The sequence below is a fragment of the Alligator mississippiensis genome, chromosome 1 (assembly GCF_030867095.1).
Source record: "Alligator mississippiensis isolate rAllMis1 chromosome 1, rAllMis1, whole genome shotgun sequence".
Lineage (NCBI taxonomy): Eukaryota > Metazoa > Chordata > Crocodylia > Alligatoridae > Alligator > Alligator mississippiensis.
This window is the reverse complement of record NC_081824.1, coordinates 158,372,226-158,387,805: the sequence shown is the minus strand read 5'-3', so window position 1 is coordinate 158,387,805 and position 15,580 is coordinate 158,372,226. Positions and strand designations below refer to the sequence as shown.

Here is a 15,580-nt window from a genome sequence, read left to right as displayed (position 1 = left end):
CCCCCCCCGCCATTCAGAGGGGTGGGGGCAGGGAAGTGCCGCAGTGTGTTGTGTGGGGCCAGGTGGCATGTCCCTCCCCTCCCCCTCCCCCAGGTAAGAGGTGCACACACTGGAGGAGATGCTACTGCCGTGCCCTGGCTGCGCTCCATCCCTGCCCTCAGGCACGTACTGCCTATAACCTGTCTAAGTACCCCTAGCGGTACACCTACATCTCGTTGACCACCCCATGTATTAAAGGTAAGTAAAAATGATTTTTATACACTATACTGTACAGTATTCAAGTCCCTAACCCTATTTTCCCCCATAAGCCTTTAGTTTTACCAACCACGGGGACTTTCCGGAATCTAACCCCTGCAGTTGGCGAAGGTAACCTGTACTGGGAATCATCAGCTCAGTGAAGTAGTTATAGGAAGTTGATTTGTGTTCAAAGGGATGAAGATTTATTCTCACAAACTTGACTTTAAAAAAAATTACTTGCTCTGGAAATAAATTACACTCTGTAGAAAATGTTCAATTCTTTTTGAAATCTTTGGTTTCAATTTTATATGTGGCATTGAGGTCAATGAGTTAATTGTGTATGATATAAAAAAAAGAAGCAACTATGTTTTTAGAAGTATCCAGATATTGTCTATTTTTATTTGTTTTACTATGTTTCTTTGCTTTCAGCAAGTTTTACAAGCTCAAAACTAGGCAAAATTAAAGTGAATTTCAATGACTATTTCCTTCAGCACTGAAAACTACAGAAAAATGAACTATGGTAAGAACACTTTTATGTTTATGTACCTTTCTTCTATTTTTCAGTGAGCATGTCTACATGTTCATTAAGGCTCATGTAGATGCACCCAGTGTATAGAAAGTGCTGAAGGAAATAGCCACTGAAATTCACTTCAATTTAATTTTGTGTATGCATGCATGATACTGGGTGAATCTACATGAGATGCTTTAATGAACATGTAGACATGCTCACTGAAAAACAGAATCAAGGTGCATAGATTATACCTTGATATTATGCTATATAATATAGCATACACATGCACACATACACACGCAAACAGAATAAAGAAAGTCAGAATTACCTGGCTATTAAAAACAGTTAATGTGCCTTTCTGAGAAGCTGTCACCAGGAAATCCAGCTGTGGCACCTTAACTATACACCTAATCGCATCTCGTCTCTTGACACCTGCGAATGACATGACATTTTTCCTTATCTTAATGCTGTTTAAAACTAAGGAAAGTAAAGTACATAAATAAAACCAAGATGGTAATAACATTTTTCTCCTTCAATACATAATCTTTGAGTTCAAGGAAGTAAAAGAGGATGGTTCAGAATACTCTATAAATTTTAAGTTATGATACTGAATTTAAAAAATCATTAGAACCACTTCCAACCCTACTATACTGGCAAGGAATACAAGGACAGGCCAGGAAGAGGTTTGTCAAGAGGTACATTGACTTAGTGTAGGCCGGTCCTTTATTCTTTTATCTTTTTCAAGCCAGTTAGCACTGCTATTAGTTCTTCAGGCAGTCCAATTCTCATCAAACAAACTTCAATCTCGAATGACACAAACAGAAAAAAAATAAAAATCTTCCATCCTTTCTGGACATTAGAAGAAGAGTCATTTTCCATTCTGGCTTTTCTCTAGCTGCACAACAGCCCAGCTTTTCTTCCTTGCAAGCTATCTCCTCACAGCTCACCCCCTTCTGGTCTCTTCTCTGGGGTTTTAAGCACCCAGTGGGATGCTCCCTCATCACCAGTAACATGTCCCATAGCAGAATGTTCTTAACAGAGCAGTTTACCCCTTCCTAAAGAGACAGACCACCCTGTTTACAGTGAAAAAATGTTGTGATTTAAAAATCAACTTAATAAACAAAAGGTAGAAAGAATCTGTCTAAGGACATGGGCAAATAGGCAAAGCTTATGTGTTCAGTGGTTTCTGGGAAGACTTCACCTATATATACAGGACAGTGATGGGAGACTTTAGGGGAAAATGATGGAAAATAGGATAGAACAAGAAGTGTATATAATAACCATGAGCAACCATGTGACTTCATTGTTGCTCCCTCAGTAAAGTATGCATCGTACAGCATTAAAAAGTAGAATGAGAATTTTTCCTTTGTCCTTTAACATTAAATATGCTACCTGCTTTGGTAATCTGCCGCCTTCGGGACACCAGGAAAACCATGTTCTCTTCATCCAGCTGGGAAGCAAGAGCATCTCCTTCTATTATAAAATAGCCAAAGATCTGGGTGGGGTTTGAGGGGACAGGGTGAGAGAAAAAAACCCCATAAGAAAACAGATTCTAAAATTCATATATATGTGCATAAAACTAAATAGTTATCTGACTGTTTGGTATTATTTAACATCTTTCTTTTGTAAATTCCCCGCTGTTATGGCTACTTACTTATCCTTAGGTTGTTTGCTCTTCAGACCAGCCACAGTCCTTAAGTATTTGAATGTGGGCACTAATGCACATAATACTTTTACAGTGCTAATGTTACGTGATATAATGGTTGACTTTTTTTTCTTTTACAAAGCAATAGTTTTGAATTTTCTGTTTATTTTTTTACCTTTCTGTGCTTGTTGGTGGGAGGCAGAACTAGAAAGAAAACATCAAAACAATAATGGAAAAAACTTGACCTCACTGTATACAGGAGATGACACAAAGATGCATAGTATTTAATATCCTCTGAAGACAAGCTGATCGTTATGACATCCAGACCTCTTTTTTGGGAGTCAAAGAGGATTAAACATACATTTGAACTTTTGGATTCTTATTCACACCAAATGTATAAGCTTCAGGGTGTGCTCTACATTTTTACTTAAATCAAGGGCAAAGGAGAAATGGGAGGGCAGTGAAGCTAAGTTGTTATACATTGTCCAGATAAAGGTCCCTTTCTTTGATATTCTGCACAGTCCACACAGAAAAGAGAAACAGAGGGCACAGACAGAAGTGATATTTGTCACGCGGTCGGCCTCTTGAAAGTGCTTTACAACCACGCCCTGACAGAACTGCATGGCTGAAGAGTGCTTTAAGTGCCTGATCTCATGATAAATTAACCTTCATTTAATGAGGGTTGAGATGAAGGTGCTCCAAAGCAAAGCACCTTCATTAACTTCTGTAAGTCCCTGTGAGTGAGCTGGGCTGAGCTGATGCAGCCCAGCCCTGCCCCCAGTCTGCAGGATGGTAGGAGGGATGGGGAAGAGTAATGTTGAATTGTGGTACAGCACATTTTAGGAGCTACAGGGCCCCTTCAGGACTGAAATAGGGCATGCAAGGTATCACATAATCTCTTCATTTGCTGCCTTACATTAATTCTGAAAACAAAGTCAGCTTTTAGCACCTTTGTCTTATTTCATAGCTTCTCACATTATATTAGAATCCTTGTGTTTGCTATCCTGACTATTCCAATTTATTCCATTACCACCATGAACAGAATAGTTTGCATAGTCCTTCAAGACAGCTTTATGCTCTCTTTTACCCTGCAGCTCACAGATTAATGGCATTCAAGTCAACTGTCAATCATAGCCCTTCCATTTTTCTTCTAGTCCTACTTAATGCTGCTTTACAGTTGTTTCTCCCTCTTGTATCTAGACTTGAATTAGAATTCTTCTACATATAAAGACTAGGTAAATGACATTGATCAGTAACTTGCAATATCACATTACAACTTCTTCCCTCTCTCTTGCTGAAGAAAATAGCCTTTACTTAAAAGGAGTAACCCTAACATTTCATATACAAACTATGAAATTCTAAAACCTGGAAAACTGGTGATTTTTGCAGTCTGTGAACATTATGGGCCAAATCCAATTATATTTTATGCACCAAATTACTATTTACATATCCAAATCTAGTAGCATAAGTGGTATTTTTGGTGCACAGGCAGATTTTAGATCCTATTTCTACTTACACAGATACTTTTGCCCCTCTGAGCATGTTGAGAGGTCTCTCCTGTGACCAAATATGCTCTGTAGCAGAATGCAGTTCATAACCATGTATGTCCTTGATACCATGAGTGGAGAAAACCCATGACTAGAGATGGGAGGGATTGGGGGAATCAGGGAATGACCCCCCCCAGCTTTGTTCCAATAAGCTAATTGTTAGGGCATTCACCCAAGGAATGGGAGACTCGTGTTCTAGGCCTTTATCACCCAGAGGGCGAGGGGATGAACCTACATTTTCCATTTTCCAAGTGTTCTAACCACAAAGCTGTGCACTAGACATCTCTGTCCTCATCTGGGAACCCATAAGGAAAATATATGGGGGTAGGAAGAGGTCAGGTCAAAGGGGTTGTGGCTCTGTCAGATGGAAAGGAAGGAAGGAAAGAGTTTTGGAAGGAAAGGGTTCTGGCTCTTATTTTTGCCTCCTATGGCTTTTCTGATTCTTACAGTTAATAGTCACTGGATAAAATGCAAAGCCAGCAATAAGATAGCTTTAGCTTTGACAATTTGAGGGATTTCCAAGCATGAGAGACACCAAGGAATGTTTCTACTTTGAGTAGTACAAAGCAGAAGAGAATAAAAGGCCATGCAGGATGAGTGGGGAATGGTCATGACATTCATGACTCATGAGTGGGGTGAGGTCTCTCAGTAGTCAAGAGTTAGAAAGATAGAGTTGTTTGAAAAAGGAATGGGAAGGTGAAAAGGAAAGAAATAATTGGAAACTGTAGAAGCAATATGGACATGAATTATGGCCATCTGCATCTTCCTGAGGGCTTGAACTTGAAGGAAACAGAGGCTCTGGATGAGTGATGCTCTTTTTTGAGATGCAGTGGATAGAATAGATGCTAAGCAAGAACAGATCAGAGGCTTGAAAGGAAGAGCTCAGAATGAGGCAACTGATGACTAGGAGTGGACTAGATTGTGGATAAAGGGGAAATGAGAACAGGAACCTAGGCTGCCAAAGATTACAAGGCAAGTGATGAAGCTAGGAGGAGAGACCAAGTGCAGTGCTTGTTAGTATCTTGCTTAGTCACTAAGCCACACTGCCTCCCTCTGGAATTGGCTGTCATGAACCATCCCCAAAGTGCTGATACCTATGGAAAGAAACACGAAAGGATGTCGGAACCAAGCCAGAGATATTTTACCTTGCTGAAGTTTTTGACTTGGTCCTTTTCTTTTAGGAATGATTTTAGCATGATAATACAGCTTGCTTTGGATTCCTGGAATGGTATTGGTATAACTCTAGTTTCACTCAGTTTAAGGGTGAGTTACAACTAATTTGATGAAAGTTGGATCTAGCTACTAAACTGACAGTCTTGGCAATAGTTGTCCTGTTTTAGTAGAAGGAAAGTAGTAAAAGTCTGGATAATTTCAGAAGCAGTAGGTTAATCCAATCTTAGTTTCCACCTTGTTTCCAATTCCATTTATTACCTAGTCCCCGAATGAAACATTTTCTATACCTATGTCCCAGTCTGAGCTATGAAAAAGAAAGCACTCCAAAGGTACTAAGATAGCTTCTAACACACATTATCAGCAGATTTCATGCTAGCAAGGGAAACTCTTCTGCTTTGTCTTGCAGTATGGTATTGCAAAGGGTGCTGCTTATAAGAGGTACTAAGATAACTCCACTTCAATTCTATCTATCTACATTAACCCCTGTAATTATTTCATCATTAATGACTAGGATGATTTATTTCCTAACAATTCTAAATTAGTCATTCCATACATGTTTTCTTGCACAAAAAGGGAAACTAAGACTTTGTTTAAGTTTCTTTTGAACAATGGAACCATTTTAAAGCATTATACTAAACAGTAAGTTTCCTAAAGTTAAAGAAGATCATTTTAAGTACACTGCATACAAATATACAAATTAATTAGCGTGCTTTACTTAACTCTTTTTAAGCAATTTCTGTTCTAATACCATTATTTCAAATCCTGGTATGTAGCATAACATTCTTGAGGAACCCTTGTAAATTGGGGATGTTTGGAATTGGAGTTATCAGCAGCAGCTGTGCTGTTTACTAGGGATGCTTATTGCTTAAAATCTGTTTCCTGCTCTGGCTTTTGTACTTCTGCTTCTACAGCAGGCAGAGGGTCAGGTGATCTTTTGGAGTATTAGTGATCAGGTATACTTTGGGGGGGGGGGGGGTCCCCACTCAAGTTCATCATCCCCATGTTGGGAAGAGCAATTTATCCAGTTGACTAGTATAGCATACGCATATCACTGGATGGGATCAAAACTGCTGCTCTGCGTCCTAGACTCTCTATTGGCTAAGACAACAGGAAGACACAACAGTTCTAGTTCCAGAGGTACTGAGCCTATTAGAGCAAGACATTCCAACTACTGCCTCCATTGTTACCAGTGGCCATTGAGCACAGCAGGGTGATAACTGGAGAGGGCTGCCTGCATCGCAAGTTGTTGAGCTTAATTCTTGGGCAAGTACATGAAATTTAACAGCTAAATGATATAGTGGTCAGGGCATCAGACTAAATTATATAATGGTCCTTTTTGTCTTTAAAATTATATGAGGCCAGATACCAGTATGGTCCATCCTATTCTTAGGCGTCTCCTGATCCTAACCTGTCCTTCCCACTCTTTTGATACTTCTTAATGGTAAGAAGACACTCCTTCCAGAAGATTCTGTCTGGTTTCTCACCTAATTACTTACAATTAAAGGTGACTGAAAAATGCTAATTTTTTTTTTTCCAAGAAAACATTAAACAGTTTTCCTTTTTTTTTTTAAATTTTCTGCTGGCAAAAAAGAAAAAAAAATTAAAAATGTGTTTTGAAAAGTAAAATAAAAATCAGAAAATTTTAGTTGTGGTTAAAGCTTTCTTGTGAAAATGTTGTTCAGAAACCATTTCTATACACGGTGGGGGGGGAAGCACATTTTCACAAAATTATTTCAACCAGCTGTATGTAAAGTACTAATTGGATAAGATCTTCCTTTCTTTACTGAGCTTTTAGTCCCTGTAAATGTCATTTTGAAATATGAATTCATACTCTTTGCCAGTAGTGCTAATTTTTACATTTCATGTGTTGTAGCTGATGAAAAGCAGCCTTCCATAACATACCTAGATTCTTTTGCTTCTTGTGGGCTCCCTCTTTCTACCTGTTACTAATGGTGATGAGTACCTGATCAGCCATTGTATCCCCGTGTCCAAAATAGTACATCAGGCCAATGTTCTCACAGCCCCTGTATAAGGCTAAGACTTATGAAGCTCTATCCTCATGTATGCAAGTTATGCTGGCTAACATTTCTAATTTGTGTGCTCTTTTATACAACACACACATGATTGGGCAAAATTTGCCTCACCTGGGTAACTTATCTGATTAAATAGAAAAACCAGGGGAAGTCTGGGAGGTTAAGTAAAGACAGAATATATCTTGCACAAACACACAAGCCCTCCTTCATAGCTACTGTATCAATCACTTGGCTTGAATATATGGTGCTAACCCTCCAAACTACCTATACAAAGGGTAAACTGTCCTTTTAAACATGAATTTAGTTGCACTTTTGTAACCTACCCCCAACTGGTCTCCACCCTATCTGTTCAGGACAGTTGTGGAGTCTCCCTCTCCCCCCCCCTTCTTTTTCACAGTATAAAAGAAAATCATTCCTTTCCCCATGCAATGGAAAACAGTAAGATGGAAGTGATGCAAAGGATCTTGCATAGGACTAGATTTTGGCTCTTGCTACAGCGGAAGTTAGTATAACATTTCTTAGTGCTGTTGGCTATTTCAAGAACTGTTTATCATGTATGTCATACCCATAGCACTGACAATGCCCATTTTTTAATTCTTTTCTATTCCTAGCTGGGTTTCAAAGGAAAGCTGAACAGAGTCAGCTGGCAGAAGCTTCTCCTTTGAAATCTCTTTCAGGCTAGGAGATAAGGCAAAAAGAAATGTACAAGAAGAAAGAGAAAGGTTCGAAGTTTGGTTTTCATGAGGTGAATGCTATAACAAAAGATTTGGACATGGCCTTAAGATCTGGCTTACAAAGAGGTTTTATAGACACCAGGAAATTCAGTGGAATGCAACTACTAGAGATTTGAAACCCTATTCTTCCAACTGTATCATAGCTTTTATCCAAGCCTCCTAAGCAGCAGCTGGTTAATATGTTGTAATCGTTGACTTGAGCACAATGTTTAGCTCATGTAACCACATAAGGAGAAAGTAACAAGACAAAATGTCAAGCTATGTATTAACTGGAAATACTGTATACTACAGTTCTATATAAAACTGTCAGGTCCAAACACATTGCTGCTAGAACTGTGCTGGAAAATTATCTAAAGGTAACCTTTGATAATGCTTGCATAGCCAGTGATGGGCATCTCAGGGGATCACTAATATTATTTGATATTCCATGATAAAGTAGTTCTAGAAAATCTGCTCACTGAATTTATAGTCTGGTTCATTTGTTAATGCTCTCACTTCTGGGTCCCAAGGTCAGTCAAACAAGGCTTTGGGCATGTATCCAATATTGACAGTGCCATCTTGGGAAAGGAATTATACTGTTAGAGGTGTTGCCATTATTAGATCTCCAAGGCCAAACTCAAGGAGTTGTCTAAATGAAAAATAAAGATCCTAAGATAATATAAAGGTATAGATGTGCTTGAGATAGGCTAAAGATAGTCATCCTTTATGGAATGGTTACTTGCCAGTAGGTACATGGACAGTGCTTTTTTTAGTTAGAACAATAATTCCCTGACACAGACTCAGAATGAGATTCATAAAGCAGCTCTGCTGCCTATAATGGGACTTAAAAAGAATTGAGGTACCAGAGAGCAATTTATAGAAATCCCACCTCACCTCCTTGGCAAATACTGTATTTTTATTTTTACCAACACTCCTCCCATCTTACATAGGTGCCTGAAGTGCAGCTGCTTTATTTGTGTCATGAGATACTGCCATCTTTCCTGTAATGAACCCTTAGGCACCTGTCTCCCACCTTATAGACACTTAGCTACACCAAAATTTAATCTGTGAATTTCAAGTTGCCAGAGGGCCCCAAATGTGCATTCTGACCATGGCTAACACCTGCTGACATCACTGAGTTTAGCACCCATGGCCATGTTCATTCAAAAGCAGGACTGGGAGGTGAGGGGCATAGCAAGTAGCAAGCACCAGAATAGGGGCTACCTGCCCCCAGGTGTTAGATTTCATAGAATGACTAATTTAGAATAGGAAAAAAAATCATCCTAGTCATTAATGATGAAACATTTACCAGGGTGAATGTAGATAGATAGAATTGAAGCTGGGTTATCTTAGTACCTCTTATAAGCAGTACCCTTTGCAATACAACACTGCAAAGAAAAGCAGAAGAGTTTCCCTTACTGGCATGAAATCTGCTGATAATGTGTGTTAGAAGCTATCTTAGTACCTTTGGAGCACTTTATATTTCATAGTTCAGACTGGGATATAGGTATAGAAAATGTTTCATATGGGGACTATGTAATAAATGCAGTCATGTTCCTTCTTGCTGCATTGTGAATCCATACCTGTACACAGGGGTACAACCCAGATGCTAAAGTCCAGACTGGGGGTTTTAGGTTGTGAATCCCAATCTCATCTATACAACTAACCTAGGATTATGGGGAGGTACCTAACTGCATCTTGGTTCCACAAGGGAGGTAGGATTTCAGATACAATCTTCTCTTCTATGTGTTGCCCCAGTCAGGCTCCTGGATGTTAGATGCCCAATCTTAGCTCTCCCCATTTAAAGTATAGTAAAAGGAATTTAGGTCCAAAATTTGGGCTTGGGTCAAGAGCTGGGACAGGAATGGCAGTACTGAGCATTCTTAAGTTCCTCTGTGAACCTCTCTATGTAAAAATATTACAATGTAATTGCTGTAATGCATCATTTCTATAGTACATAGTACTCTCCATTCACAAAGTATAAAGCCAAATTTGCCTCATTATAAAACATAATCACCCTTGAGAAGGAACTATCCCCACTTCACAGATAACAGATCTACAGCACAGAAACCGTATAACTTGCCAAATTGCCCAATGCTACAAGGCATGTCCATGAAAGTCTGAAGAAATCCAGTGCTCATGCCTTCCAGCCTCATGCTCATCCCTGCAGAGTTTGCTGTATTTTCAGAACGTACATTCAGTTCTGCTTGATAGCAGCTCTGGAAAAATAGCATCCTTGCTCTGTAATCTTTTCCATACAGGAGAACAAGAGAACTGTGATTTGGGTCAGTTTGTATAATATGGATGTGTGGATCCCCATAGAATAGACTTATGGCAATAAAAGACCAAGGGACAGGAGGCCAGTTCCATGGGTGATGTAAACCTATGTAGCAGCATTGATTTAAATGGGCCACAGTGTTTACTTTGTGAAAGTTGACTTATTTATTTGCTATACACACAAAGCAAATAGATAAACCCTAACTACTACTGTAAATGCTCATTTGGTCATTCTCAGAGCCTTGTTATACGTTACACTGTGAGCCACTCAAGTGTTCATGGGTGTTAGGGCTAGCTCAAGTTTAGAGCAGTCACACATTCAAGGCAGCAGGGGCCTGGAGGATTGAAAGGTAAGAAGCCTCCCCACTCCCATTCTGAGAGTCCCTCCTGCCCCCTGCAGCTCCTCTGATCCCCCACCCACCTCCCCGCCAGGTCTCACCCCCCATCCTTTGGGGTTGCCTTGTGTCCCCTCAGGGCCCCACTCTGGCCCCCAGAGTTCCCCTGCCCCCCTGTAGGGCTCCCCCCACTTTTTCCCCTACTTGTGGCTGACTGCACTGTCTGTCTTGCGAGGGGAGTAGGCAGGGAAGGGTTAAACTGCCTGCCTGGCCCCCATCGCCACCACTGTGAGGCTGCTGTTCTTGTCTAGGCTGAGCCCAGCCCAGAAAGCAGCAGCGGCAGTGGTGGCAACAGTGGGGCAGGCAGGTAAACACTTCCCTGCCTGCTCCCCAGGGACAGACAGTGCAGGCAGAAACAAGTTATCAGGGGTGGTGGTGAGCAGGGATCTGGGGTCCTGGGAAGGATGGAGGGGGGCACAGGGCCAAATCTAGGCCAGTGGGGTGGGGGGCTAAGAGCTCCAGGAGCTGCCTAAAACTGAAGTGCAGCAAGGCCCTCAGTTAACATTAGGAACACAATGGCATGTCTTTATGAGGACAGATACGTCTAGGAATTTGAAACAGTGGAACAAGCAACATTGTGCGTGTTTGAATTGAGGAGCAGACCCTACTTGCTCAAAATGGTAGGATAGATTTGTAACTTGCACAGCATAAGCCAAATTCTGCCCCTCATGCAGATATAGCGGAGACAGATGGGTGGATTCTTTGGTCTGCAAAACCTGCCTTGCACCGTGTAAGCAACAAACAAAAGCATCTGGGCACCTAAAAGCTCAGTCAAATGCCTCTCTGTGGAATTTCATTGTTTAATTTTTACAAATTGGTCCAAAGTGGCTTTTCCATACAACTATAAAACTTCTATTCATTCCAGATTTCCTGATGTTATATTCATGCCTCACAGGTTAATTTTTGCATCTAGGTACATGGTAGCTTTGGTTATATAAATCATTGAACAATAGCAAAGGCAAAGCATTTTCATAGGTCTGTTGGGTGGACGTTTGGCACTTTTTCAATATCAAACTATAAAAAAAAAGTTTCCCCTTCCTTTTTCAACATGTTAAAACTCTATTTGTAACGACTGGTTTCTGGTAACCTCTTGGACAAAAGTTCATAGCATTACAAGCAAGGTGCTATAAGCCAGTCCCATTTTTTTTGTCTAGACCAGTGGTTTTTCACCAGGGTGCCACAGCACGCTCTGAAGGTGCCAGGTGAAACTGTCCTGTGTGCCTCTGTTTCCAGGAACCACGTACGGAGCTAGATTGGGAAATGGCTGTGGTAGGACAGCGTACTCCTGCTTGCATTAGGTTTATCTGCACTCCTTCCTGATGCAGCCACTTCCTGGTCAAGCTCCACCCATGCTTCCTAGAAACAGGAGGTGCCCACGTAGTTTTACCAGAGGCAGCAGAAGCAGTGCTGCAGCACCCTTGAAAGGAGGGTTTAGTCCTAATGCAGCAGGAGTTCCCCCTTCTGTTGCAGCTGCTTCTTAACTTGGCCCCACGTGCTGCTCCTGGAAAATAGGGTACCACTAAGTTTAGAAAAGTTATGGAGATGCTGTAAGCCTAAAAATGGTTAAAACCAGGGTGTGAATTACAGGGGAGCTCAGGGGGTGGGACTGAGGCTCCCCCCCCATAAGAGATGAGAGCCATAAGAGATGTAAGATTGGAAAATCATAAACTGGAGGTGCTCTCTGATTGGATTGCTCCTTCCAGTGAACCAGTTTAATTTTTTTTTGCAGAACCCCCCCCCAAGAGTCAAAGTATAATTTGAACCCTGGTTAAGACCCATGGATTTAGACCAAACAAAATAAAGTTTTTAGCTAATTTTATCTCTAGCCTAAAGGCAGAATTTTTTTCCAAGTGTTTTGGCCTTTCACAGATGAAAGATTTATAAAAGAAATAATGAATGATGTGAAAATGTCACACTTCACTGCACGATGCATCAGCAATGCATATTTCCAGTCATTTCATACACGAGAGGCAAGGATTTGTAATGATAGCTTTTACTGGACTAACTACATTGCTGAGAGAGCTGTCAGACAAGCTTTCCCAGTGATATATCTTGTCCATTAAAAGATATCACTAAAAATCCTTGCCTCTTGTACATTTCCTGGACCATCATAGCTGCTACAACAGTCCAACCCTACTAGTCATTTAATGTGGCATTTCCTTATTTCATATTTATGAAAAATTCCCAACACAAATAATAACAATAATAATAATAATAAATCACTTACCTCACACCATTCTATTTTTCCATCAGGATTGTTACTAATTTTCCTAAAAAAGGCCTTAACATCTTGATCTTTCACTTCCGGACCAAAAAGAGTCTGTACTGTTGCACAGAATTTATCATAATCTATTTCATCTGCATGGAGGAACAAGAATAAACAGGTGCAAAGTTGAAAACTGTCAAACCTTGCTTTACATATTTGTCTCTTGCCTTATTTTACTTTCAGTATCATTAACGTTTAAATTTTCACACTAGTGGTGTCAAGTATTAGGGTATTCCTGGCAAAAAAAGGTTTTCTTGTAGTTTTCAAAAATCTCATGGTTTGGCAAACAGTACATTCAGAAACCCTATAGGCTGAGAGGGAACACAGGTTAGAACCTTTCCACCCACTAATTCTGTCTTATCCCCAAAAGCATTAAAGGGCAACTGTGCCAACCTTGGTTGTTCTGATGCCAAAAGGGGTCTTGTGGTAAAGCCTATTATTTTGACACTGACATTCAGTGACAACAACACCACCTCATCTATATCATTTACAAGAATAGAGATTAACTTGGATAATTAACAGGTTCACAGTAGTATAAATCATTAGAAAGTAAATAACGATAGCGTTTATGGGGTATTATGGGATTATTACAGAATATTGTAAAGTTAGTATTTCTGTAGACAAATGGTACTGTGGCAGAATCTGGGCACAGTGAGAACGCTATTAATCCAAATTGAATTGGGGAAACGTATTTTCTTAGCGCAAACTGCATACTTTCCCTCAAGAGTGGGGAAGTTGAGGCCTAAGTTTTGGACCCTTCTCTCTACCTCAATGACCCTTCCACTCCAAAATTTCATATCCCATCAGTCAGAAAGCATGCCTCTTACTCTCATCTTTAATGTACAGGCCTAATCTTTCCTCCTTCTTCTGAGCTACTGTTTTTTCAACTACTTTCTGAAACTGCCTTAAAGCATTCTTGAAATTTGCCACATCAGAAAAGGTAGAGCAGTTCTGTTTATCTGAATCCTTCCAATCAGACATCCTTGATTAAAAGAGGGAACCGAGGTAGGAAGGACGGCTTGGAGAATTGTCCTTCTGGCAGACTGTTCTTAATCTTGTCCTGGTCTTTAAACCTTCAGCTTCTGTCTGAGGGCTGAGAGGCATGGACATGACCCTACATCTCAGGTGTAACTTCAGAGAGGAAGGATAACTTAGGCCCAACAAGCAAGTCATGCTGGCAAACCTACCAGCAAACCCCGATGTCATAAATCCCTGTTACATCATAGGGGGTCTCCTGATCAGTGAACCACCCTAGGTCACAAAAACCAGTACCAGTGACAGCTTGGTGAAAGACAATTTCTTTCCCAGTTTCCCCACCTCCAGAAAAAGAAAGGCACAACCATGGTCTTGAAAAGAAAGACCTTGCTAGTAAGTGAGATTCCTTCTGTTATTTTCTTTTCAGCATTTTAGGAACCCTTTTCTTCCCACTGGCCAGTGGTGATTAACTTCCTTCTAACCCCAGTGAGCAGAGGTTCCCTTATCTCATTAGTCCTTGTGGCATGTCACTCTCCAGTTGCATATGCTCCATTAGATGACATAGATGTGGCTGAGATGGGCAAGAACCTCTCTTTACTTGGGGGGAAGGGGTGATTTTCTGATGGCTTTATTCTTTGGATTATTTGTGTAATATTGCATGGCACTCAGATTGGTTATAACTGAATTCAGCTGGGTATGAGACTATTCACAAACATGAAAGGAAATATTCCTGCTGACTTCAAGGGAACCCCTTGTTCTTGTTGAGATATAATAAGTACTGATCAGTGATGACTGAGTATTTCATAAGCTTAATTATTTCAGTCTAACACTGTTTCTGAAGGTCAGTACTCCTTTGTTGTCATCTTCATCATTGTTATTTTTCACATGTAAATCCAACCGTACCTGAAAGTTTCTCAATACACATTTGATTCCAGGCCACTGATTCAGTTCTGATCGGCAGTGATCCAGACAAGTAGTCACTGGTACTTGGAAGCAGTTTAGTGGCCTAAATTCAAATTACTAGCAGGATCAAATGTATTCACCACCATTGCACACATCACTCATTTTTATTAATACATTTTTCTTGACCTCTGATGAAACTGCCAAAGAAATGGAAATAGGACCAAGTTGCCCTTTCAGTCTCTCACTATAGATCAGGAATTTCAGCTGACTTCATCTTGGCTATGTGTGGCGTATGTTTACCTCCAAAGACTCTCATGCAGCCATCTTTGCACTGCTTGATGCCGGGGATTTGCTCTTTATACTACTATGCGGGAAGGAAGAAAGACACACTTTGTATGTCTAAACTTCAAATTGTTGGTTATGATCTTGGATTACATGTAGGGTCTCTGCCAACATCTCCACAGCAATTGGCACATTTAAGAGACTAATTCAAGCACAGACTCCCATGTGTCCTTTGCTAGATGCAGCAAAGGAGGGGACCACCAGGGTGCTATTTATGCCTCTATGATTTTGCACTTGCCTGACCATAGAGTAAGTTACAGCTACCTAATCAACACTGCACCTTACCCCAATGGAATAAGTCCCAAGGGATTTTGTATCAGTAGAGGAGTATAGGAGGAAGGTCCAATAAGTTTAAAGTAACATGGAGTTCTGGCCCAATAGCTTTAAAGTAGCAAGGAGTTTCACTTCAGCACTTTCCATTAGCGGAAATCATAGCCAGAACCTGGACATTGCTCAAATGATATACTTTGGACTCTTTGCATCAGTCCGGCACTAATTGTACGTTGAATATTTCCCTTACGAACCTTGGCAATTATCTGTCCCCCATTTATTTTTAGCTATGA

The 15,580-nt window shown here is 40.5% G+C and overlaps 1 protein-coding gene across 1 annotated transcript in view; it reads right to left on the bottom strand.

Moving 5' to 3' along the window:
- Positions 1 to 13,778, bottom strand: part of WDR64 (WD repeat domain 64) — a 159,955-nt gene extending 146,177 nt beyond the window's left edge. The window contains exons 1-4 of the mRNA XM_019500548.2: positions 13,625 to 13,778; positions 12,759 to 12,889; positions 2,141 to 2,243; positions 1,077 to 1,180 (exon numbers count right to left, since the gene is read on the bottom strand). Coding sequence (XP_019356093.1) covers positions 1,077 to 1,180; positions 2,141 to 2,243; positions 12,759 to 12,889; positions 13,625 to 13,778 — 492 coding nt within the window. The remainder of the gene's footprint in view (positions 1 to 1,076; positions 1,181 to 2,140; positions 2,244 to 12,758; positions 12,890 to 13,624) is intronic.
- Between the last annotated feature and the right edge of the window lie 1,802 nt (positions 13,779 to 15,580).